Raw genomic sequence first — 24,699 nt, 5'->3', positions numbered from 1 at the left:
AATCTTTAACTAGAAAAATTGATTTTTTGACCGAACAGATTAATTTTCAACTAAGAATATTAATTTCTACCAAACGAAGTCGAATTTTCAACTAAAAAAATATAATTTTTCAACCAAAAATTAAATAATGAAATTTTTAGTCAAAAATGAATGTTCAAGCAAAGAGATGAATTTTTAATTAAAACGATGAATCTTCAAGAACAAACAGAATTTTTAACAAGAGTTTAACTTTCAACCAAATAATTTTATTCCCAACGTAAAAGATGAATCTTCAACTAAAATTATTAATAGTCAACTGGAATACTTGAATTTTTGGCCGAAAAGAATTTGTAAACAAATTTTTAAGAAAAAGGTCATTGTCTACTAAAAAAAATGATACATTTTTTAAACAAAATAGTGAATTTTCAATAAAATAGTTGAATTTTCAATTAAAAAAGACAAATTTCCATCTAAATTGTTAAATTTTTAACTGTAAAAGATCAATTATTAACTAAAAATGGAACTGTTAAATTTTCAGTTGAAAAAATTAATTTTCAGCCAAACTAAAATTATGAATCTTCAAGTGGAATAAATAGTTTTATTTTAAGAACATAAATTCCTAACAATGAAGATAAATTAAAAAAAAAATCGACAAAGTATATATACTTTCAAACAAATAGTTTAATTTTTATATGCAGAATATCAATTTTTAAACAAATAATTTTATTTTCAACATAAAAGAAAAATTCAATTGAATTTTTAACTGAAAAAAATATTTTTTTACAGAAGAGTTTAGATGTTTTAATTTGTTAAATATTAATGCAGTGAAGGCCTTTTCCGATTTTCCGGAAAAGTTTAACTTCTAACCAAGTTGTGGTTAAATTTTTAACTACAAAATTTGAATTCGCAACAAAAATGTGACAAAATTTCTATTATAATTCAGAAATATTTCTTCTTTGAAATACTACTTCTGCTCTAAAAAATACTTGTAGTGCTTTCGTCTAAAATTTAGAATAGGGAACTTAAAATCTACCAAAAAATTGTATAGTCCTACTTATTTTTAACTTTGAAGTTTTGATTAAAACCCGTTTTTAATTTTTAATTCCTCATAAAATCTCAAATAAATAAGACGAAAAATTGAATATTTTGTAGTATTCAGTTTTATTTGTGTATGAATTTGTATAATTACAATATAATACAACCTCTTATGTCGTGTCTTTTATTACAATAATGTTTCTTCCAGGACTAAATTAGTTTCTCACAATTGACGCCCTGATTTTGTTTTCAATAAAACGATTTTTTCAAACTTTCTTTATTCTAAATTCTATCTATCATCGCAAAAATTTCAGACCCGATTTTTCTGGTTTCTGAATATTCAAATTTGAAAGTTTAAAATTTTGAAGTATTGAAACATTTAAAACCTTCATGTAAAGCTTTAAAACTTTAAATTAATTAATTTTATTTTTAAATAGCAAGGCCTAAAATTTATTCTCTATTTGTGAAATTCAAGCTATCAAATTTTGATGTTAAAATCAAGCATTATAATTTGGTAAATAAACAAATACACCTAAAACTCAAATATTTTGAAGCCTATTTGATAAGTTTGCTATCCTAAATTAATTTCTAATCGCATTTTGTGCTTATCACACATTTCGATTTTCAAGACCATTTTTAAAATCCAAGTCTGAATTTTGATTGTGGGGGATTAATCAGACTAGAAATTATAAAAGTTCTTGAAAATACGCAGCCTATTCACTCGGGCAGTTAAGGCTCTTCTGTAAATTTCTATGAAAATAGCTATTGATACTTACTGCATATTTTCGATTACACATAATTAATAATTATAATATTCTCTTTAAAGAGCGAGAAAGTGTAAATTCACTTAGGGGTCGTACTTAAATTATGTAAAGGATTGTATGTCCTCTTTAAACCCCCCCCCCCCTCCACACACTCATTACTGTACATAATTTTTAGCTTTCAGAAATTTTTTGCTAGTTCTTGCTAGTTTCAAAATTCTTAATCATTAATATTCAAATAGCAGAATTTTAATGTTGTAATAATTTAACATAGAATCTTTTATAAACGGAATTCATTAATTTATTTTCACCAACAAATGTCTTTTATGCTATAAAAGATGTCTTTTTAACATCATACTCGAATTTTCAACAAAATAATTAAATACATTCCCAACAAAAAGTGTCATAGTTTATATTTCAATCCATAAAGATCAAATTCATACCAAAAATAAGCAATTTTAAAACCAAAAGGAAAAATTTTCCATTAACAAAGAATTATCACTCAAGAAAGGAATAAAAGTTTATCTAAATTTTGTAATCTTTTCAAGCTAAAAGAGTAATTTTCTCTACTAATTAAATTAAGGAATTTCAAGCCAAAATTTAAACTTCCACGAAACTAATGCATTTTTCCCCAAGAAAATTAAAATTTCAAAGCAATAAAATTATTTTTTTACCAAAAAATGAAAATTTTCAACTAAAAAATATCAATCTTCAAAAAATGTTTAAGTTACATTTTCACTAAAAAAATTTATTTTAAACCAAAAAAGGCAAATACGCAAGCAGAGAAGAATAATTTCAAATCAAAAAGTTGCATTTTCATTTTAAAAATGTTGAAATTTTTACTAAAACAGAAGCATTTTTAATTAAAATATTAATCTTCTAACAAAAAATACATTTCTACGAAAAAAATGAATTTTAAATCTAAAAATACGAATTTTTTTAACCGAAATGGATGAATTTTTAACGAAATAGTTCAATTCTTTACCAGATAGTTCCATTTTTATCAAAGGAAAATAAAAGTAGTACTAAAATAGACGAAATTTTAATAAAAAACGACCAAATTTTTTTTTAAGTTGAACTTTCATCCAGAAAGGATTTCAGTTCATTTTTCAAGACCAAAATATAAATTTTTTAACAAAAATTAATTTTTCTGCGAAATAGTTCAATTTTCAACAAAACAGTAGTTTTTTAACTAAAAAGTATGACATTTCTGTTTAAGCTGTTGAATTATAAAATCAAAAAGACAAACTTTCGAAAAAGAGTTGAATTTTCAATCGAAGAGTTGCATTGTTATTCAAAAAAGATCAAATTTCTTCTAAAACAGATGAAAAAACTTTTTAAAAATTGTTAAATTTTCATCCAAAGAAGATTCCAGTTAACTTTCCAACACTAAAATCAGAATTCTAAAGAATGAGTTAATTTTCTACTAAATCATCGAATTTTTTACCAAAAAGGATGAATTTTTAATAAGATTGTAAAATTTTCAACCAAAAAATTGCACTTTTGTCAAAGAAAAATTAGAATTCTACTAAAACAGGTAAATTTTTTAATCAAAAAGACAAATTTTCAATATATAAATAATAAATATTAACAATATAATGTATTTGCAACCAAAAAGGATGTCTTTTTAAGAAAATTGTTAAATTTTCAATCAAATAATAAAATTTACAACTAAAAAAAAATCTCCAGTAGAAAGTTTTCGTGAATTTTCCAAAATTACCTTCAACTGTTACGTAATTTAAGTACGGTCCCTTAAGAATTTACACCAATCCACTAGAGATATATTAGCATTCCTAAATACAAAATGAATAAAATATATTATACGCATTATTCTAAAATCTCTTGCATTTATATTCTGGATCTTACAATATAAATGGTAAATATTTCTTATCTAAATTCTAAGGTAATTAAAGTATCGACTTTCGTTTAAAACTTTTCTTTACTGACCTTAAGAATTCAAGCACCGACTTTTAAGACTGGTACTAGAAATAAATGTGTATTAAGTTAATAGAATTTAATGTAATAAGTATATTAAATATTTTTCTTAATTGAATTTATTATTTTCTTAATTAAATTCTTGCTAAAGTAAATTAAATCCTAGGCTATCGAAACTTCAGTTCTTTTAAGGTCATAAACTTAAACCTGGGAGATTTATAAAATGTGTTTCATCCTGAAATTTTCAAATCACTAATTCAACACTTCCTAAATTAAATTTATCCTACGACCATAATTTTCAATTGAATAGTCCCTAAATAAGATATTTTCTAAATTAAACAAAGTCTAAATTAAACAATAAATTATATAGTACATTGGTTATTGATTTTAGCGAGAGAATTTTTGAGTAGGCGATTATCTGATTATTTCTTTTAGAAAAATGGAAAATAAATAAGCTCTACTATTTTTCCACTATTCAGTGAACTATAATTTGCAACAACAAAAAACTGCAGCAAATTTTGTACCATCTGAAATATCAAGTATTCACTGCAGAGAGTATCGATTCAGCAGAGTCTTTTGTTTCTTACAATTAATCAAATTTAAAATCAAAAATCAAGTTACCTTCCCTCAAATTTTACTTAGTTTTTCAGTACTTTTGTTCAATTCTAATTTTAATTCAGTTCATTTTTACTATTAAGTTTTACAAAATCTCTATTTGAAGAAATTAAACTTGATCGTCGATTTTCGATTTTTATTTACAATTACAAACTCACAGTTTTTCATACTGGCAGTCAATTATGCAATATTTTTTCACACATTTTCATTATTCATTTGTTCATTTCTTACTTATATTGTCATGCTTGTGCTTTTTTTTTAATTTTTGCTTGTCGGTGATAAAAAGTGAGATTATTTGGGTCCATTCAAGAATTATGCAAACAACTTTAAGTCTTATTTTTAATTTGAAAATTTTCCAAGCTTAAAATTACCAATTTTAAACTTGTCTAATGTCCTTCAAACTAAAGTTGCCAATATAAATTCCTTGGAAATTTTAAACGCTGTTTTCTACTCTTAAAATTTTTTTAAATGACGACACCTTACAAATATTATGAGTATTAAAAGATTAATTTCTAAATTCTGATTCATCCAAAGTAAAGCTTCCAAATTTTAAAATATTTGACACAAAAAAAAACTAATATCTATTTTTTCCGAAACTAAATAAAAGAATACAACCAGCTTTTGATGCTTTTCCGTAAAAGATAAAACAGTCTGAGACGATATAAAAAATTCCTCGTTATCTGCAAAAATTACAAATGTTATCTCCTAAACTTCGAATTTAAGTTAAAATGAAAAAAAAAACAGTATTAAAATGAACTCACTGCTCGTAATGTCTTTTTAATCGAACATCAGTTTCCCCATTTGTTTCTTGAATCCGTGTCGTTTTTTCTACGAGAATATCAATTAGGGACTTAATTTCACAGTGAGCAGAGTAACAAATTGTCGGACTTTTTAGATCCGTGGAATTTTCTTCTACATCTAAAGTTTTGCGATCTTGTAAAAGTTCGACACAGTCGTCATGGCCTCTTCTTTTTGCTAAATATAAGGGCGTTTTTCCCTTTTCTTCCTTGATATTCACGTCCGGATAAAATCGAAGAAGTAAGTGAATGATGTCTCGATGCCCGTGATAAGCCTTTTTTTAAATAAATAATATTAGAAGACTGAGCAAAAAATCAATTTATATATAATATAATTTTCACAAAAATATCGAAGACTTTAATCTTGCAGCTTAGGAAAGTTTCGAAGCTTTAGACATTGAAAACTTGAAAATTTCCCAATTTGAAGCTTTAAAGTGTTTGGAAAATCTCAAATTTCATCTGCTTTCATATTTAAAATCTTTAATTTATAGAAATCATAATAAATTTGAAAGATTTCAAGGATTAAGTCTTCCAAATTTGCAAACTTCTAAAGATTAAAGCTTTCAAATTCTGTTGTATTCAAAAATTAATTCTCAAGACTTTTCAAAGAAAGAACTTTCCAAATTTTTAAGCTTCCACAAATTGAAGCATTTCAATCCCGCAACATACAAGAATTAATGTTTAATACTTTTCAAAGATAAGATCGTCAAACTTCTAAATGTTCTACGAATTGAAGCATTCCATCATCTTAAAATTCAAAATTTTAAGTGTAAAACCTTTTACAGATTGAAGTTTGAAACTTTTAAAAATTTGAATATTCCAACTTTTTAACTTTTTTAAGATTGAAGCTTTCCAACTGTAATGTACCAAAAACTCCAAGTTTACAAATTTACAAATGTCGAAACTTGTAAATTTTCAACTTTCTAAAGACTGAGGCTTTCAAATACTGCGGTATTTAAAAATTGAAGATTAATACTTTTGATATATAGATGCTTCAAACATTTTCTGTTTTTAAAAGATAGAAGCTTCTTTTACAAGATTCTACAAATTAAAGCATTTAAAATTCGTCACAGTCAAAAATGGAAGATTAAGACATTTGAAAGATTGAATATTCTTAATTTTCAATTTTCTAAAGATTGAAGATTTCAAACTCTAAAAGTGAAGTTTAAAATTTAGAAAAGTTAGAAAAGCTTAAAATATTTTAAGTTCCTAAAGATTGAAGCTTTCAAATTCTATGGTATTAAAAAATTGAAGATTAAGACTTTCCAAAGAAAGAAGCTTGAGAAATTTTTTGTTTTTAAAAGATAGAAGCTTCTTTTACAAGGTTATACGAATTAAAGCATTTAAAATTTGTCACTGTCAAAAGTTGAAGTTTAAGAAATATTTCAAAGATTGAATATTCTAAATTTCCAATTTTCTAAAGATTAAAGCTTTCCAACTGTAATGTAGCTAAAACTGGAAGTTTAAGAATTTACAATTATTGAAGCTCCGAAATTTTCAACTTTCTGAAGATTGACGATTTCAAACTCTAAGAGTGAAGTTTAAGAGTTTTCAAAGTTAGAAAAGCTTCCAAAATTTTAAGTTCCTGATGATTGAAGCCTTCAAATTGTATGGTATTAAAAATTGAAGTTTAAGACTTTTCAAAGAAAGAAGCTTCAAAATTTTCAAGTTTCGAAAGGTTGAAGATTTTAAACCCTAAAAGTGAAGTTTAAAATTGAAAAAAGTTAGAAAAGTTTCAAATATTTTAAGTTCCTAAAGATTGAAGCTTTCAAATTCCGTGGTATTAAAAAATTGAAGAATAATAGATTCCAGAGAAAGAAGCTTCAAAAATTTTATGTTTATAAAAGATAGAAGCTTCTTTGACAATATTCTACAAATTAAAGCATTTTAAATTCTTCACTGTCAAAAATTGAAATTTAAAACATTTGAAAGATTGAATATTCTAAATTTTCAACTTTCTAAAGATTGAAGATTTCAAACTCTAAAAGTGAAGTTTAAAAGTTTTCAAAGTTAGAAAAGCTTCAAAAATGTTAAGTTCCTGATGATTGAAGCCTTCAAATTTTATGGTATTAGAAATTGAAGTTTAAGACTTTTTAAAGAAAGAAGCTTCAAAATTTGCAAGTTTCGAAAAATTGAGTATTTCCAACTGTAAAGTATCTTAAACTGTAAGTTAAAAATTTTGCAAAAATTAAAGATTCTAAATTTCTAACTTTCTGAAGATTGAAGCTTTTAAACTCAATAATTAAAGTTTAAGACATTTCAAAAATAGAGTTTTCTAAGATAGAAGGTTCAAAAATTTAATGTATCTAAAGATTGAACTTTTAAAATTCTCTGGTATTACTAAATTAAGGTTTAAAAATTTCCAAATAAAGAAGCTTTAAAATTTTTAAGTTTCTAACGATTGAAGCTCTGAAATTGTGTGATATTTAAAAATTAAAGATTGAAATTTCCAATTTTTCACCTTTCTATATATTGATCAATTAACAACCTGTAATATATTTTTTTTAACTCAATTTAAGATACTTCAATCAAAGCTTAAGGGTTCCAAATTTTGAATTTTGAAGTTTTTAAAGATTGAATATTCGAATATTTCAATTGTCTAAACATTGAAGATATCCAAATGTAATGTATCTGAAATTGGAAATTTAAGAATTTGCAATTATTGAAGTTTCTAAATTTCCAAGTTTCTGAGAATTGAAGCTTTAAACCCCTGTTAAAGTGAAGTTTAAGGCATTTTAAAGATAGAGGTTTTAAGAATTTTAAAGATTGAAGCTTTTAAATTCTTTGGTAAAAAAAAATAAGTTAAAGACATTTCAAAGAAAGAAGCATCAAGAATTTAAAGTTTCTAACGATTGAGACATTTCAAAGATTAATTCTTGAGACTTTTCAAAGATTGAAAGTTCCAAATTTTCAACTTCCTAAAAATTGATCGATTAACAACCTGTAATATTTAAAAAAATTAAGTTTAAGATTCTTCAAAGATTCAGGGTTCCAAATTTTGAATTTTGAAGTTTTTAAAGATTAAATATTCGAAATTTTTAATTTTCTAAACATTGAAGATTGCCAACTTTAAAGTATCTGAAACTGGAAATTTAAGAATGTGCAATGATTGAATTTTCTAAATTTCCAGGTTTCTGAAAATTGAAGTTTGAAAACTCTTCAAAAGTGAAGTTTAAGACGTTTCGAAGATACAAGCTTCAAGATTTTTTCATTTTTTTGAATGAAATCTTTCAAACTCTGTGCTATTAAAAAAATTATTTTTAAGACATTTCAAAGATAAAGGTTTCGAAATTTTTAAAGATTGAAGCTTTTAAATTCTTTGGTATTAAAAAAAAAGAAATTTAAGACATTTCAAAGAAAGAAGCTTCAAGATTTACAAGTTTCTAACTATTGAAGCTTAAAATTGTATGATATTCAACAATTGAAATTTATGACATTTTAAAGATAGAGCTTTCAAAATTTTTAACTTTATAGAGATTCAAGCTTTCAAATTCTGTGGTATACAAAAATTAAATTTTTAGACTTTCCAAATATAAAAACTTCCAAATTTTTAATTTTCTAAAGAATTTTGAAAATTTACAAGATTCTACAAATTAACGCATTCAAAATCCGTAATATTCCAAGATTAAAGATAGAGACATTTCAAAGATTGAAAGTTCCAAATGTTCAACTTCCTAAAGATTGATCGATTAACAATCTGTCATATTTAAAAAAATTAGGTTTAAGATACTTCAAAGATTAAGGGTTCCAAATTTTGAATTCTGAAGTTTTTAAACATTGTATATTCGAAATTTTTTAATTTTCTAAAGATTGAAGATTTCCAACTGTAAAGTATCTGAAACTGAAAATTTGCAATGATTGAATTTTCTAAATTTCAAATTTTCTGAAAATTGAAGCTTTGACAATCTGTAAAAGAGAAGTTTAAGACTTTTCCAAGATAGAAGCTACAAAAATTTCAAGTTTCTAAAGATTGGAGCTTTCAAGTTCTCTGATATTAAAAAATTAAGGTTTAAAAATTTCCAAAGAAGCTTCAAAATTTGAAAGTTTCGAACGATTGAAGCTCTCAAATTGTGTGGTACTCAAAAATTGACGTTTAAGACATTTCAAAGATAGAATGTTCAACATTTTTTAAATATTCTACAAGTTAAAGCATTCTAACTTCATACAATTCAAAAATTTAAGATTGAGACATTTTAAAGATTGAAAGTTCCAAATTTTCAACTTTCTAAAGATTGATGTAGTAGCAACCTGGATTATTAAAAAAATTAAGGTTAACATACTTCAAAGATTAAGGGTTCCAAATTTTGAATTTTGAAGTTTTTAAAGGTTGAATATTCGAAATTTTCACTTTTCTACACATTGAAAATTTCCATCTGTAAAATATTTGAAACTGAAAATTTAAGAATTTTCTGAAAATTAAAGCTTTAAAATTCTTCAAAAGCGAAGTTTACGACTTTTCCCAGATTGAAGCCTCAAAAACTTTAAGTTAATAAAGATGAATGCTTTCAAATTGTGTGGTATTCAAAAATGAAAATTTATGACATTTTAAAGATAGAGGTTTCAAAATTTTTAACTTTCTAAAGATTCAAGCTTTCAAATTCTGTGGTATACAAAAATTAAAGTTTAAGACTTTTCTAATATAGAAGCTTCCAAATTTGTAATGTTTCTAAGAATTTTTAAAATTTACAAGTTTTTACAAATTAACGCATTCAAACTTCGCAACATTCAAAAATTAAAAATTGAGACATTTTCCTAAGATTGAATCTTGAGACTTTTCAAAGATTGAAAGTTCCAAATTTTCAACTTTCTAAATATTGATCGATTAACAACCTGTAATATTTAAAAAAATTAAGTTTAAAATATTTCAAAGATTGATGGTTCCAAATTTTGAAGTTTTTAAAGATTGAATATTCGAAATTTTCAATTTTCTAAACATTGAAGATTTCCAACTGTAAAGTATCTGAAACTGGAAATTTAAGAATTTGCAATGATTAAAGTTTTTACATTTCCAAGTTTCTGAAAATTGAAGCTTTAAAATTCTTCAAAAGTGAAGTTTAAGGCTTTTCCCAGATTGGAGCCTCAAAAACTTTAAGTTGACAAAGATGAAAGCTTTCAATTTCTGTGGTATAAAAAAAAGAATTTTAAGACATTTCAAAAAAAGAAGCTTCAATATTTTTAAGTTTCTAACGATTGAAGCTTAAAAATGTGTGGTATTCAAAAATTGAAATTTATGACATTTTAAAGATAAGGTTTCAACATTTTAAAGTCTCTAAAGATTCAAGTTTTCAAATTCTGTTAATTTTCTAAAGAATTATTAAAATTTACAAGTTTCTACAAATTAACGCATTCAAACCTCATAACATTCAAAAATTGAAGTTGAAGACTTTTCTAATATAGAAGCTGCAACATTTTAAAGTTTCAAAAGATTGAAGCTTTCAAATTTTGTGGCATTCAAAAATTAAAGTTTAAGGCTTTTCAAAGATAAGAGTTTCAAACTTTCTAAAGTTTCAACCAATCGAAGCATTCTAATTACGTAATATTTAAATAATTGAAGTGAATTTTCAACTTTCGGAAGTGTAAACCTTTCAAACACTGTAAAAATGAAGTTTAAGACTTTTTAATAATTTAAAACTTTAAACTGTGAAGTATTTAAAAATGGAAGTTTAATCATTTTCAATGATTGAATCTTCCAATTTTTAGATCTTTCAATTATTTGGGACTCCAACATGTTAAATTTTGAAGTTTTCAAAGTCTCTGAAAAGCCCATTTTCAACCAATTAAAAATGAAAGGTCGCGAAAAATATGAATTTAAAATATAACATTCACCGCTAAATGTAAAGGTGTGAGTGAAGGCGAGAGAAGAACTTCATTCAGTGAAGACGATGAGCCAGATCGTTGATAAGTTTGTAGAAGAATTTGGATCGTCTGTTGATTTCCACCGACAGTCGCATAATGAATTGCAGCAAAATTATTGTTATCCCGCAAAAATGGATCTGCTTTGTGGTCAATTAAGTACTGGACACATCTAGAAAATTTTAATTTTAGGATTTTTATAAATTCATTTTATTATTTTACTTTTGTCTCATCCGGATTGCTATAAAATCCCAGTTTCGGAGTTTTCTGATTTTCCCTGTCGTTTCCCTGAACCATTTTTTATTTTCCCTGAACAAAATACATTAGCTTTAAGCTGAAAATGATCAATTTTAGTTTAAAAAATAATTTTTAGCACAAAAATAATAATAAACAATATAGTTCAATTGTCAACCAAAGAGAGGAATTTTCAACAACTAAAATTAATTCTCAACGAAAAGTGCAATAGTTGATAGTTCTACCAAAAGATATATTAATTTTGAATCGAAAACAGTTAATGTTAAACAATTTTTAATAAAATGATCACATTTTCAACCAAGGAGATAAATCTTCAACCAAAAAACTTAATTCTCAACCAAAAATTTTGATATTTGATAGTTGCTTCAAAAAATATTTTTATTTTAAACCAAAAACAGTTAAAATCAGCAAAAATTCTTAAGAAAAGTCTAATAGTTAATGTTTCATCCATAAAAGATTTTAATTTTAAACCAAAAACAGTTGAAATCGACCAAAAAGACTTACTTTCTATAAAGTAGTTTAATTTTCAAACCGAAAATATGAATTTTCAACAAAATAAGTTTCTTCTCAACACAAAAAAAAAATTAATTTTCAATAAAGCAGTGAAATTTTCAACCATAATGAACGAATTTTCGAAGAAAATTTTTCAATTTTTAACAAAATAATTTTTTAAAAATACCACTAGATAAATTCTCAACTAAAAAAAAATTATAAAATAAAAAAATTGTACGTTTGTAAGACGTACTTATTTCTATCACATTTTCTTTTCTATATCTGATTTAATTATGGTTTCACTATTATTTAACTAAAAGAGTTTATATCTACGTATGTTTATTTCATAAATTTACAAAATCTTGGTAATATTTTGTGAGAGGGGTCCAGAGATTTTACAAAGTAGTTGAAATTTTAAACGAGTAGTTGATTTTTCAACCAGAAACATGAATTTTCAACAAAGAATGTAATAGTTGATATTTTAAGCCAAGCAAAGATTTTTATTTGAAATCAAAAACAGTTTAATTATACCAAAAAGACCAATTTTCAACAGGAGTTTAATTTTCAATCAGAAAATATTTTTAGTCCATAAACAAACAACAAAAAACAGCCAAAAAGATGAATTGAAAAAAACAGCTCAATTTTAAACCCAAAATTATGAATGCTCAATAAAACTGTTCATTTGCGAACAGATGCATTTTCAACCAATCTCTTTAATTTTTAGTTTAAAAACTAACTTTTACAACAACAACAAAAAGAATTTTCAATAAAGTTTTTGAAGTTTAAATTAATACCTTATATTTAAAGCAAATAAGATTAACATTTTAAAATTAGAACCTTTGAATTCAATCAGAAAATACAAATTTTAAACACAGATTAGCTTTCAACCAGACAGATACATTTTAAACCAAAATGATTAAATTAATACAAAAATGACGATTTTTCAACTAAAAAAGATAAATTTTCTACAAAAACTGAAATAGTTCAATTTTCAGTTGAAAAAAATTAATTTTCTTGTACTAAATCCTACCACAGTTTACAAAAAAATGTTTGCAAAAAATATGTTGTTTTTTAGAGAAAATTACGGAATACGTATTTTTCCGATTTGCAAAAAAAAATCTAAAAAGTTAAACATATTTGAATGTTTTTACTTCGTTTAAAAAAAAAAAAAACGTTTTTTCCGGTTGCAAACAATTTTATACTTTATAAGTTATAGAGTTCAAAGATTCAGATTTAGTTCCAAAAATATAAATCCACATTATAATATTAGATGCTCTAAATTGAAGAATCAATTAATTAATTAATAAAATTTATTTCTAAATTATATCATTTTAGGCACTTTTAAGCTGGAAACATTAAAAATTGAACAATTATATTTTTTGTTTATAAAATGAACTGAATGGCGTCTTAACTTACAAGATAAATTATTTTTATTTTGAATAGAAAAATCATGTTGTTTTACATTTTTCAAATTTTATATTATTTTTGATATTTTTTCAGAACTTCTAAGCGTCTTTTAAAATGATTCGGATTTTTTTCAAATATTCTTAAAAATCCTGCTAAATTAAAAAAAATTCTTAAAATCTTCCACATTCATTTTTGAAAATTTCATCAATCAAAAGTTATAGAGGTTTTAAGAAAAAAATCGAGTATTTTAAAAAACAAAGCAAAAAATTCAAATAAGCATAATTTTTTTTAAAAATCTTTTCTCTGCGTATCGGAAAAATACGTATCGCCTAATTTCCTCTAAAGAACTCCACTAAAAATCCTGATAATTTTTTGTTTGAAAAAAAAAACTTACTGAGCGCATGATTCAGCCGGATGGGTAGCCGCAGCGGCAAAATGCAAAGGAGTGACTCCCTTTGTGTCTTTTGCATTCGGATCGCTACCAAAACTAACAAGAGTAAAAATACAGAGATAGTGGCCTTGACTGGCGGCATAATGTAGAGGCCATCTATCCTCGTCGTCAGTCTTTCGAAAATCGGATCCGCTCGAAAGCAAAAGGTCTAGACAATTCACTGAACCCTGAAAATTATTTAAATTTAAAAAAAATAAACAAATTATTGAACTATTAAAGGCTTGCTTTTTAAATGATAGAACTGACAAAATTTATTAGTTTAATACTTTATTATTACACTTTCAGTTACAAAAATTAATTTTTAACAAAGAAAAAGGGATTTTTCAACAAAATAGTTAAATAGTTGATATGTCCTCCAAAAATATTTTAATTTCCAATTTAAAAAACTATTCAATTAAACCAAAAAAGTAGGCATTTTCAAGAAATAGTTGAATTTTCAACCAAGAAAGATTTTTCAGTAAACTAAAATAAAATGTAATCCCAAATATTTAGTTTTTAAGTTTTAAAGACGAAAATATGGAAAAAATTTAAACTCACTACAAAAAATATGGATTTTCTTCAAAATAATTAAATTTTCACAACAAAAAAAGACGAGTTTTCAAAAAAATAAGTGAATTTTCAACTGAAGAAAATCAATTTTCCGGTAAATAATTAATCTTTAACCAGAAGTTGAATTCACAGCTCAGAAGATGAATTTTCTACAAAAAAAAAAAAAAAACGATAAATTTTCAACAAAACATAAAATATTTTAACTTAAGGTTAGAGAAATAAGTTTTTAACGCAATAAAATAAATTTCCCAGGAAATAGTTCAAATTCCAACGAAAAAGATTTGTCTATACAACAAATTTTTGAAGAAAAATGAAATAGCTACATTTTCAACTTAAAAAAAAAAATCTCAACAATAAATAGAAAAGTTTAATTTTAAGTTAGACAAATAAGTTTTTAAGCAATTAAAATAAATTTGCAACAAACGAATGGATTTTCTACAAAACATATTCAATGTCTATACAAGAAAATTCGACGAAAAATGGAATAGATAAATTTTTAGTAAGAAATTAATTAAAGAAAAAAACTATTTTTCAACCAAAGAAATTGAATTTCAACCAAAAAATTCATTTTCTACAAAAGAGAATAATTTTTAATAAAATACATGAATTTTCAACCAATGAATTTAATATTGAATGGAATTTGCAACCTAATAGTTATATTTTCAACCAAAATAATGAATTTTTTATTTAAAAAAAAGGAATTCTCAACAGAAAGTAATATTTGATATTTCATACAAAATAATTTTAATTTTTAATTTAAAAAACTGTTAAATTAAACACAAAAGTGGGAATTTTCAACCCAGAAAGATTTTTCAAACAATAAATAAAAATAATCCCATCCAAAATATTGAGTTTTTAAGTCATTCTGACGAATTTTTCAAACAAAAATTGAATGTAAAGCCCAAAAATATGCATTTTCTGTCAAAAAATATAATCTTCGACAAAAAAAGAGTTCAACAAAATAAATGAATTGTCAACTAAAGAAGATCAATTTTCTAGAAAAAATTAAATAACTACATTTTTAGTAAAAAAATTAATTTTTAACAATAAAAAAGAACAAAGTTTCAACATAGTTTGTTAAATTTTGAACCAAAGAAATGGATTTTCGAAAAAAATGATGCACCTTCAATCAAAAAATTAATTTTTGACCAAATAGTTTAATTTTCAACCCAGAAGATGAATTTTTTACAAAACGAAGCATTTAAATTTTCAACAAAACGAATGGATTTTCTAACAAAAATATTCAATGCCTATTAAATAAAATTCGACGAAAAAGGAAATAGATAAATGAATAAAAAATTAATTCAAGAAAAAAACTAATTTTCAACCGAAGAAATTGAATTTCAACCAAAAAAATTCATTTTCTACAAAAAGGAAAAAATTTTAATCAAATACATGAATTTTCAACTAATTAATTTAAGTTTGAATGGAATTCACAACCTAATAGTTAAATTTTCAACCAAAAATAATGAATTTTTGATTTGAAAAAAAAGAATTCTCAACAGAAAGTAATATTTGATATTTCGTACAAAAATATTTTAATTTTAAATAAAAAAACTGTTGAATTAAACCAAAATGTGGGAATTTTCAACCCAGAAAAATTTTTCAAACAATAAAGAAAAATAGTCTCATCCAAAATGTTGAGTTTTTAAGTCATACTGACGAATTAAAAAAATTGAATTTCAAACGCAAAAATATTCATTTTCTGTCAAATTATTTAATTTTCGAAGGAAAAAAAGTTTTCAACAAAATAAGTGAATTTTCAACTGGAGTAGATCAATATTCTAGCAAAAATTAAATAAGTAAATTTTTAGTAAAAAAATTAATTTTCAACCATAAAAAGAACGAATTTTTAACATAGTTTTCTAGATTTTTAACCAAAGAAATGAATTTTCGAATAAAATGATGCATCGGCAATCAAAAAATTAATTTTTAATAAAATAGTTGAATTTTCAACCCAGAAGATGAATTTTCTTCAAAAAAAAAAGAAGTGAAATTTTGAACAAAATATATGAATTTGCAACTAAAAAAGATCAATTTTCAACAAAAAATAGATAAGTTTCATTTTAAGTTTTAGAAGGAAGTTCTTAAGTAATTAAAATAAATTTGCAACGAAACAGTTAAATTTTTAAAAAAGCGAATGGATTTTCTACCAAAAATATTCAATGTCTATAAAAGAAAATTCGACGAAAAATGGATTAAATAAATTTTTAGCAAAAAATTAATTTAAGAAAAAAACTAATTTTCAACCAAAGAAATTACAATTCAACAAAAAATTCATTTTCTACAAAAAAAAAGAATAATTTATAACAAAACACATGAATTTTCAACCAATTAATTTAATTTTGAATGGAATTTTCAACTTGATAGATACATTTTCAACCAAACTAATTAATTTTTTATTTTAAAAAATGAATTCTCAACAGAGAGTATAATTGTTGATATTTCGTACAAAAAATATTTTAATTTTCAAGAAAAAAAACTGTTACATTAAACCAAAAAGTGGGAATATTCAACCCAGAAAGATTTTTCAAACAATAAAGAAAAATAATCTCTTCCAAAATGTTGATTTTTTAAGTCATACTGACGAATTAAAAAGAACTTAATTTCTAACCCAAAAATATGCATTTTCTGTCAAATAATTGAATTTTTGAGTTAAAAAAAAAGAGTTTTCAACAATTAAGTGAATTTTCACCTGTAATATATCAATTTTCTAGCAAAAATTAAATAACTACATTTTTAGTAAAAAAATTAATTTTTAACCATAAAAAAAAACATATTTTCAACATAGTGTGTCAATTTTGAACCAAAGAAATGAATTTTTGAATAAAATGATGCATCATCAGTTAAAGAATTAATTTTTTACCAAGTAGTTGAATTTTCTACAAAAAAAGAAGAGAATTTTTCAACAAAATATATGAATTTATAACTAAAAAAGATAGATTTTCAACAAAAATAGACAAGTTTAATTTTAAGTTGGAGAAATAAGTTTTAAGCAACTAAAGTAAATTTACAATGAAACGGTTAAATTTTCAACCGAACCAATTAATCTTTTAGTGAAAAGATTAACTGTCTGTAAAAAAAAAAATTCGACGAAAAATTGAAGTTACATTTTTTGTAAAAAAATAATTGAAAAAAAACGACTAATTTTCGAGCAAATAAATTAAACTTCAATCAAAATATTAATTTTTTACCAAAAAATTATAATTTTTCACGAAATAAATTAATTTTTAATCAAATGTTTTAACTTTTAATGGAAATTTTAACCTAATATTTGAACTTTTTACCAAAATTGTGAATTAGTCACCAAGAATTCAAGAAGATTAATATTCCACCACAAAAAAATTTCAAATGAAACCTGTAAGAGTTCAATTTTCAGTTTAAGAAATAGTTTTTAATAAAAAAACTAATTTCCAAGCTAAACAAATGTATTTTGAGCAAAAAATGTAAATATTCACCAAGAAGATTAATTTTCTACCACAAAAGACCAAGTTTCAACAAAATACTGAAATTGTCAAACAAATAGTTAACTTTTAGTTGAAAAATAATTTAAAGAAATATTAACAAAAAATTAACTTTTAAACAAAAAAAAAAATTTTTCAAATAAAATGATGAATCATCAAACAAAAAATTTACTTTTTAACCAATTAGTTCCACTCTCAACTAAGTAATTGAATATTTAATAAAAAAAGGTTTTTCAGGTTTAGAGAAAATCTTGAAAGTATAATCAAATAGTTTTGTTAGAAGACAATTTTTGGGACTAAAGTGAAATTTACTATTATCAAAGGAATATATCAAAATGTTGGAAAATAATCCAAGTATTTTTCTGAATTATAAAAGAATTAGAAAAGAAGCAATTGCGTATAATTCAATATAAAAGTATGAAATTTAAAATGATATTCTTACCTTGAAAGCTGCTAAATGCAAAGGCGTTCTTCCCCTCGCATCTTTAGCATCAATATGCCGAATGTCCACCTGTAGCAGTTTTCTACAAACCTGGAATAAAAATAAATAAATAAATATTACGTAAAAATACGTGACAATTCGAAGATTGAATTTATGGTGCTTTCAAATCAATATAACGAAATTTCTTACTTCAATGCGACCTTTTAAACAACTAAAATGTAAAGGCGTCTGTTGCAAAGAATTCCTTGACGAAGGCGAGGCGCCGTGTTCCAAAAGCTTCATCGTCAAACATTCGTGGCCGTACCTAGAATTCAAAGGAAAATATTTTTACGTTAATCAAATACTTGGCTCGGACTCACTTTAGAGATGAAAATAATGTCAAGAGTGCAGGGTGTCTGGCCAAATCCTGGAAAAAATTTCCTGACTTGAATTTTCTCAAAGGTCCATGAATTTGAATAATAATTCAAACAAATTTTTATTTTATCTTCTTATACTGAAAATTGAATGCATATTTACATCAAATTAATGTGGGACCTATATTAAATTAAATTTAAACCGGTTCAAATTCCTAACTATTCAAGTAAAAATATTGAATTTTTACAAGATAGATAAATCTGAATCAAATTGTCGATTTTTTAAACAAAAAAATTAATTTTATACAAAAAAAGATAATTTTTACAACAAAATGCATGAATTATTAATCAAATATTTGAATTTCCTTATGGAAAAGATAAATTTACAACGAAATAAATCAATTTTGAAATAAAAAAAATGAGTTGCTACAAAAAATGAAATAGTTCAATTTTGAGTTTAAAAACTATTTTTCCACCGACGAAAATTAATTTTTTAAATAATTGTTACGTTTTCAAACGAAGTTGATGAATTTTCAGCTAAAATTATTAATCTTCAACAGGAAAAGTTGATTTTTAAACCAAAAAGATAATATTTTAACTAAAATGGTGAATCTTCAACCAAGAACATACATTTCTACCAAAAAGACGATTTTTCAACTAAAAAGATAAATTATTATCAACCAAAAAGTGAATACTTAAATGTTTCGTTTACAAAGTTAATTTTCAAACAAAGATATGAATTTTTAACTAAAGTATGCAATATTCAATTGGAACAATCACATTTTCAAAAAAAGTGACGAATTTTTCACTAAAATGATGAATCTTCAACTAGAAAAGTTTAATTTTTAACCACGGAGATCAATTTTCAACAAAAATGATGAATTTTTGACTAGAATATTTGAGGTTTCAAGCAACAAGATTAATTTTCAACCAATAAAACTAATTTCTAACAAAAAATACGATTTTTCAAGTAGAAATTATAAATTTTCAACCAAAAATTAAATTTTTTATCAAAAATATTAATGGTCAACTAAAGAGATGAATTTTTGACGAAAATCGTGGAATATTCAATTGGAATAGTTAGTTACATTTTCAGGTAAAAAAATCATTTTGAATCAAAAAATAAAAACAAATATTCAACATAATTCCAACTGGAATAATTAAATTTTCAGTAAAAATGTTAATTTGTAGCCAAGAAAAAAAAGAATGTTCAGCAAAATAGTTCGTTTTTAACCAAAGAGATGAATTTTAATCAAAATTTTAAATATTCAAACGAAAACATTACTATTTAATAAAAAAGTTTAACTTTCGACGAAGTAATTAAATTTTTATTCGAAAAAAGATTAATTCTGATCGAAGAATGTAGTAGTTAGTATATCAAGAATAAAAATTTTAAATTTTAATTTTAAAAAACAGTTGAATTCAACAAAAAAATTCAACCTTTGAACTGAGAAAATTAATTTCTGCTAAATTAATCAAAAGAACTGATTTTCATCGGAATACGTGAATTTTTAACTAAAAGCGATCAATTTTCAACAACAAAAAATACAACAGTTAACAAAAATTTAATCAAAGAAAAAACTAATTTTTAACAAAATAGTTCACTTTTAGCCAAAGGGATGACTTTTCTATAAAAAGTTTAAACATTTCATCGAAAAAGTTAATTTTTAATAAAAGAGTTTACCTTTCAACTAAATAATTAGATTTTCATTAAAAAACAAATTATTTCCGAACAAAGAATGCAGTAGTTAATATCTCAACAATTTTTTTTTTAAATTTTGAATCAAAAACAGTTGAATTCAACCAAAAAAAAGACAACTTTTCAACCTCAGTCGAATTTTCAACTGAGAAAATTAATTTCTACTCAAATGAATTTAAAGAACTAATTTCCAACAGAATACATGAATTTTCAACTAAAAGCGATCAATTATCAACCAAAAATAGAACATTTAAATTTGTAGTTAAAAAAATTTGAGCAATGAAAAAACTAATTTTTAACAAAATAGTTCATTTTTAGCCAAAGAGATGACTTTTCTATAAAAAGTTTAAATATTTAAACCAGAAAGTTAATGTTTAATAAAATTGTTTATCTTTCAACCAAAAAATTAGATTTTCATTCCAAAAAAGATTAATTCTGAACAAAAAATGCAGTAGTTAATATCTGAACAGAAAAGATTTAAATTTTTGATCAAAAGCAGTTGAAATCAATCAAAAATGAAAACTTTTTCACCTCCGTTGAATTTTCAACGAAGAAAATTAATTGCTATCAAAAAGATTTAGTTTTCAACAAAATAAATGAATTTTAAACTAAAAACTATCAATCTTCAAACAAAAATAGAAAAGTTAAATTAGTAGTTAAAAATTAACGTAAAAAAAAAAAGAAAGAACTAATTTCCAACGAAATAGTTCATTTTTAGCCAAAAAGATTAAGTCCGAATAAAGAATTTAGTAGTTATTATCTCAATAAAAAATATTTTAATTTTTAATAAAAAAACTGTTGAATTAAACCAAAAAAAAAAGACAACTTTTCATCCTCAGTTGAATTTTCAACTAAGAAAATTAATTTCTACTAAATTAATTAAAAGAACTAATTTTCAACAGAATACATGAATTTTCAACTAAAAGCGATCAATTTTCAACCAAAAACAGAACAGTTTATTTGTATGTGGTTATAATATTAATTTTAAAGAAAGAAAAAACGAATTTCCAAAAAACAGTTCATTTTTATCCAAAAAGATGAATGTTCTATGAAAATTTTATTTATATAAACGAAAAAAATTATTTTTAATAAGAGTTTAACTTTCAAAAAAGTGATTAGATTTTCATTTCAAAAACAATTAATTCCAAACAATGAATGTAGTAGTTAATATATCAACAAAAAAATTTTTATTTTGAATAAAAAACAGTTTAATTAAAAAAAAGAAAACTTTTTAACCTCAGTTAAATTTTCAACGAAGAAAATTAATTTCTATCAAAAAGAACGAATTTTGAACAGAATATATGAATTTTCAACTAAAGGCGATTAATATACAACCAAAATTAGAATAGTTAAATTTTTAGTGAACAACAATTATTTTAAACAATAAAAAAGTATTTTTCAACACAACAGTTCATTTAGATCAAAGGGACGTATTTCAATAAAAATGTCAAATGCCCAAATGAAAAAATTAATTTTTAATAAAAGAGTTTAACTTCGAAGCAAGTAATTAAATTTAATTTAAAAAATGAGTGATTCCGAACAAAAAAGACTTTAGTTTTTAATTTAAAAAAGTTGAATTCAACCAAAAAAGACGACTTTTCAACATGAGTTAAATTTTCAACTAAGAAGATTAATTTCTACTAAGAAGAACAAAATTTCAACTGAAAGCGATCAATTTTCAACCAAAAATAGAACAGTTAAATTTGCACTCAAAAAATGATTTTGATCAAAGAAAAAATTAATTTAAAAAAAAATAGTGAAATACAGTAATATGAAGCTACTTTTACAAATGAAAAATCATTGCTATTCAATTTCATATTTCAATTTCAAAAAATTAAGCAAACTCTCGAAAAAATTCCTTCACTATTCCAGATTTTATAGTTAGGGCAAACACCCTGTATTGTCACGAAAAACGTAATATTGTAAATAATTAATAATATTGTGAAAAAAAGCATATTGACAAAATAGTGAGATTGTTTCAAAAAACCAGTTTAGATATAAAAAGAATCTCATTCTTACCAAGCCGCAAAATGAAGAGCAGTATTTCCATTATTGTCTTTAGTTTCTAGTAGAGCCCCCGCATCCAATAAACTTTTCGAGTGAGTAAATCTTCCGTGAATCGTGGTCATATGAAGAGGAGTTCGGCCGATTGCAGACTGAACATTAATTTGCGCTCCTGACTGAAGCAGAATTTCGAAACAATCGGCGCCATCCGAACTCGCAGAAGCGATATGCAAAGGTGTCTGTCCCTGAGAATTTCTCGCCTCTGAAAAATATTTTTATTCATATACAGAGACAATAGGTAGAAGAAAGTTTTTTTACACTCAGGATTCGGATGGGCTAGAATACATAAAAAAAGTCGCAAGTTTTGAAAAATAGTGCAAAAATGGTTTCATACAATTTTTAAAATATTAAAATTGAACTTCAATATTTATTTTAAACTTTATTATTTAGTCTATAAATAATCAAAATTCTTATTTGCTTATGACAAGCTTCACAGTCTATCTCCTTTGCTCATTTATCCAATTTAAATGAAAGAGATTAAACAACAAATTATTACAAATTATTACAACATAATTATTTTTTAGGGAGATGGTTGCGTTTGCAATCAAACAGTTAGACTTTCAATAAATAAAAAAAAAAACAATTTTTTAGAAGACAATTTTTCAACAAACAGTTCACTTTGAACAAAGAAAGATTAATTTTCAAACAAAAAATGACTTTTCTACTATAACATTGGAATTTTTAATCCAAAAAGATGAATTTTCTATAAAAAAATGTATGCTCAACAAACCAGTTGAATTTTGGACCAAAAAGATGACTTTTGAACAAAATCATAGAATTTTCAACCAAATGGTCCAATTTTTTAAAGGAAAGCAAATTAAACCTCCGCCAAAAATAGTTGCATTTTCAAAACAAAATTCATTTTTAAGAAATTATCTTGATTTTGAAATTTAAAAAAAGTGCGCATGATATAAAAAAAAACAATTTTTTTATTAAACTTTTTATTGCAAATTGTGCTGTTTTTCCATAAATTTAATTTGTATATTTTTTATTTCATTGATTAATATTTAAACCAAAAATACCCATCCTGGCGTAAAGTGGCTGGGAGAAAATTTGTAGATATAATTTAGGCAACAATTTTTTTCATTTTAAAAGTATTCTTATAACAAAAGTTGTAGATCTTTTTTGAATGCACCATTTTTTTCATTTGTGTGTTTTCGTACGTTGCATCATTTTTCCAAAGATTCGATTTTTATTGTCAATATTATTTTTTCACGATTAAAAAAGAAAATACGTATCCTAGAAAAAAATTATTAATAACGAGTTTGCAGATCTTTTTTGGATGAACAAAATTTTTCCTCTTTATTTTTTTCGTATCTTGTGTCGTTTGTCTAAAAATTTAATTTTTCTGTTTGTAATGCTATTTGTTACGGATTAATCAAAAACTACGCTTCCTACCAAAAATTAAATAATAACAAATCTTTTATTTATCATTATTTTTTGTGCCGCCAAGATTTGAATTTTCAATTTTATCGAAAAAATTCAAAAAGTTGTTATAATCTTGTAGGGTCTTCAAAAATTACTGTTTTTAATTCCTTTAGTTTTTTCATATCGTGCGTTAATTAGCTTTAAATTTTCATTTTCGTTTACAAAAACGTTTACAAAAACGGGGGGGGGGGGGTCAAATTTGTTTACTTTCTTTGATGAGAATGTAAAAAAAATAATTTTTGTACCTTAACAGAAATTTTCAATCTAAAAGGAATAATTTTCTATCCAAAAGAAAATGAATGTTCATCAGAAGAGTTGAATTTCTGACAAAAAAATCTTCTGAACAAAATAATTAAATTCATTGAACTTTCAACAACAAATTAATTTTATAACAAAATCGTTGAATTTATAATCAAATAGTTGGACTTTCAACCATAAGAGACGAATTTTTTTTAGAACAATTAATTTTCCAACAAAAAGTTCATTTTCGATCAAGAAAGATTAATTTCCAAACAAACAAACAAATTACTTTTCTACGATAAAATAGGAATTTCCAATCCAAAAGAATAAATTTACTATCCAAAAAGATTAATGTTCATCAGAACAGTTGAATTTTTAACTAAAAAGATAACTTTTGAACAAAGTAATTAAATTTTCCATCAAATGGTCGAATTTTCAAAGAAATGCAATTAAACTTCAACCAAATAGTTGAACTTTCAACCAAAAATTAATTTTTAACCAAATAGTTTCTTTTACATTTATTAAAAGGTATTTTTTCAACAATAAAGTAAAAATTCAAAGCAGTTAATTTTTGTACAAAAAAGATGAGTTTTTAACAAAATAATTAAATTTTCAACCAATTGGTCGAATTTTCAAATGAAAGAGAATAAATCAAAACGAAAAACAGTTGAATTTTCAACAAGATAATTCAATTTTCAAGCCAAGAAAACGTATTTTTTAGAAGATAATTACATTTTCTAAAAAAAGTTTATTTTCTACAAAAATATGATTTTTCTACCATAAAATAGGAATTTTCAATCGAAAAACACGAATTTTCTATTCAAAAAGATATTTGTACACCAAAATAGATCAATTTTCGACCAAGAAAGATGAATTTTCA

At 23.9% G+C, this 24,699-nt stretch overlaps 1 protein-coding gene across 1 annotated transcript in view; it reads right to left on the bottom strand.

The window, feature by feature from the left end:
- Positions 1–3,602: 3,602 nt before the first annotated feature.
- LOC117174595 (serine/threonine-protein phosphatase 6 regulatory ankyrin repeat subunit A-like) overlaps positions 3,603–24,699 on the bottom strand; it is a 42,464-nt gene continuing 21,367 nt past the window's right edge. The window contains exons 6-12 of the mRNA XM_033363828.1: positions 22,107–22,353; positions 18,225–18,339; positions 18,036–18,125; positions 13,524–13,747; positions 10,949–11,147; positions 5,087–5,397; positions 3,603–5,005 (exon numbers count right to left, since the gene is read on the bottom strand). Coding sequence (XP_033219719.1) covers positions 5,002–5,005; positions 5,087–5,397; positions 10,949–11,147; positions 13,524–13,747; positions 18,036–18,125; positions 18,225–18,339; positions 22,107–22,353 — 1,190 coding nt within the window. The 3' untranslated portion in view covers positions 3,603–5,001. The remainder of the gene's footprint in view (positions 5,006–5,086; positions 5,398–10,948; positions 11,148–13,523; positions 13,748–18,035; positions 18,126–18,224; positions 18,340–22,106; positions 22,354–24,699) is intronic.

The sequence above is a fragment of the Belonocnema kinseyi genome, chromosome 1, assembly GCF_010883055.1.
Source record: "Belonocnema kinseyi isolate 2016_QV_RU_SX_M_011 chromosome 1, B_treatae_v1, whole genome shotgun sequence".
Taxonomy (NCBI): Eukaryota; Metazoa; Arthropoda; class Insecta; order Hymenoptera; family Cynipidae; genus Belonocnema; species Belonocnema kinseyi.
This window is presented reverse-complemented; position numbering and strand designations above follow the sequence as displayed.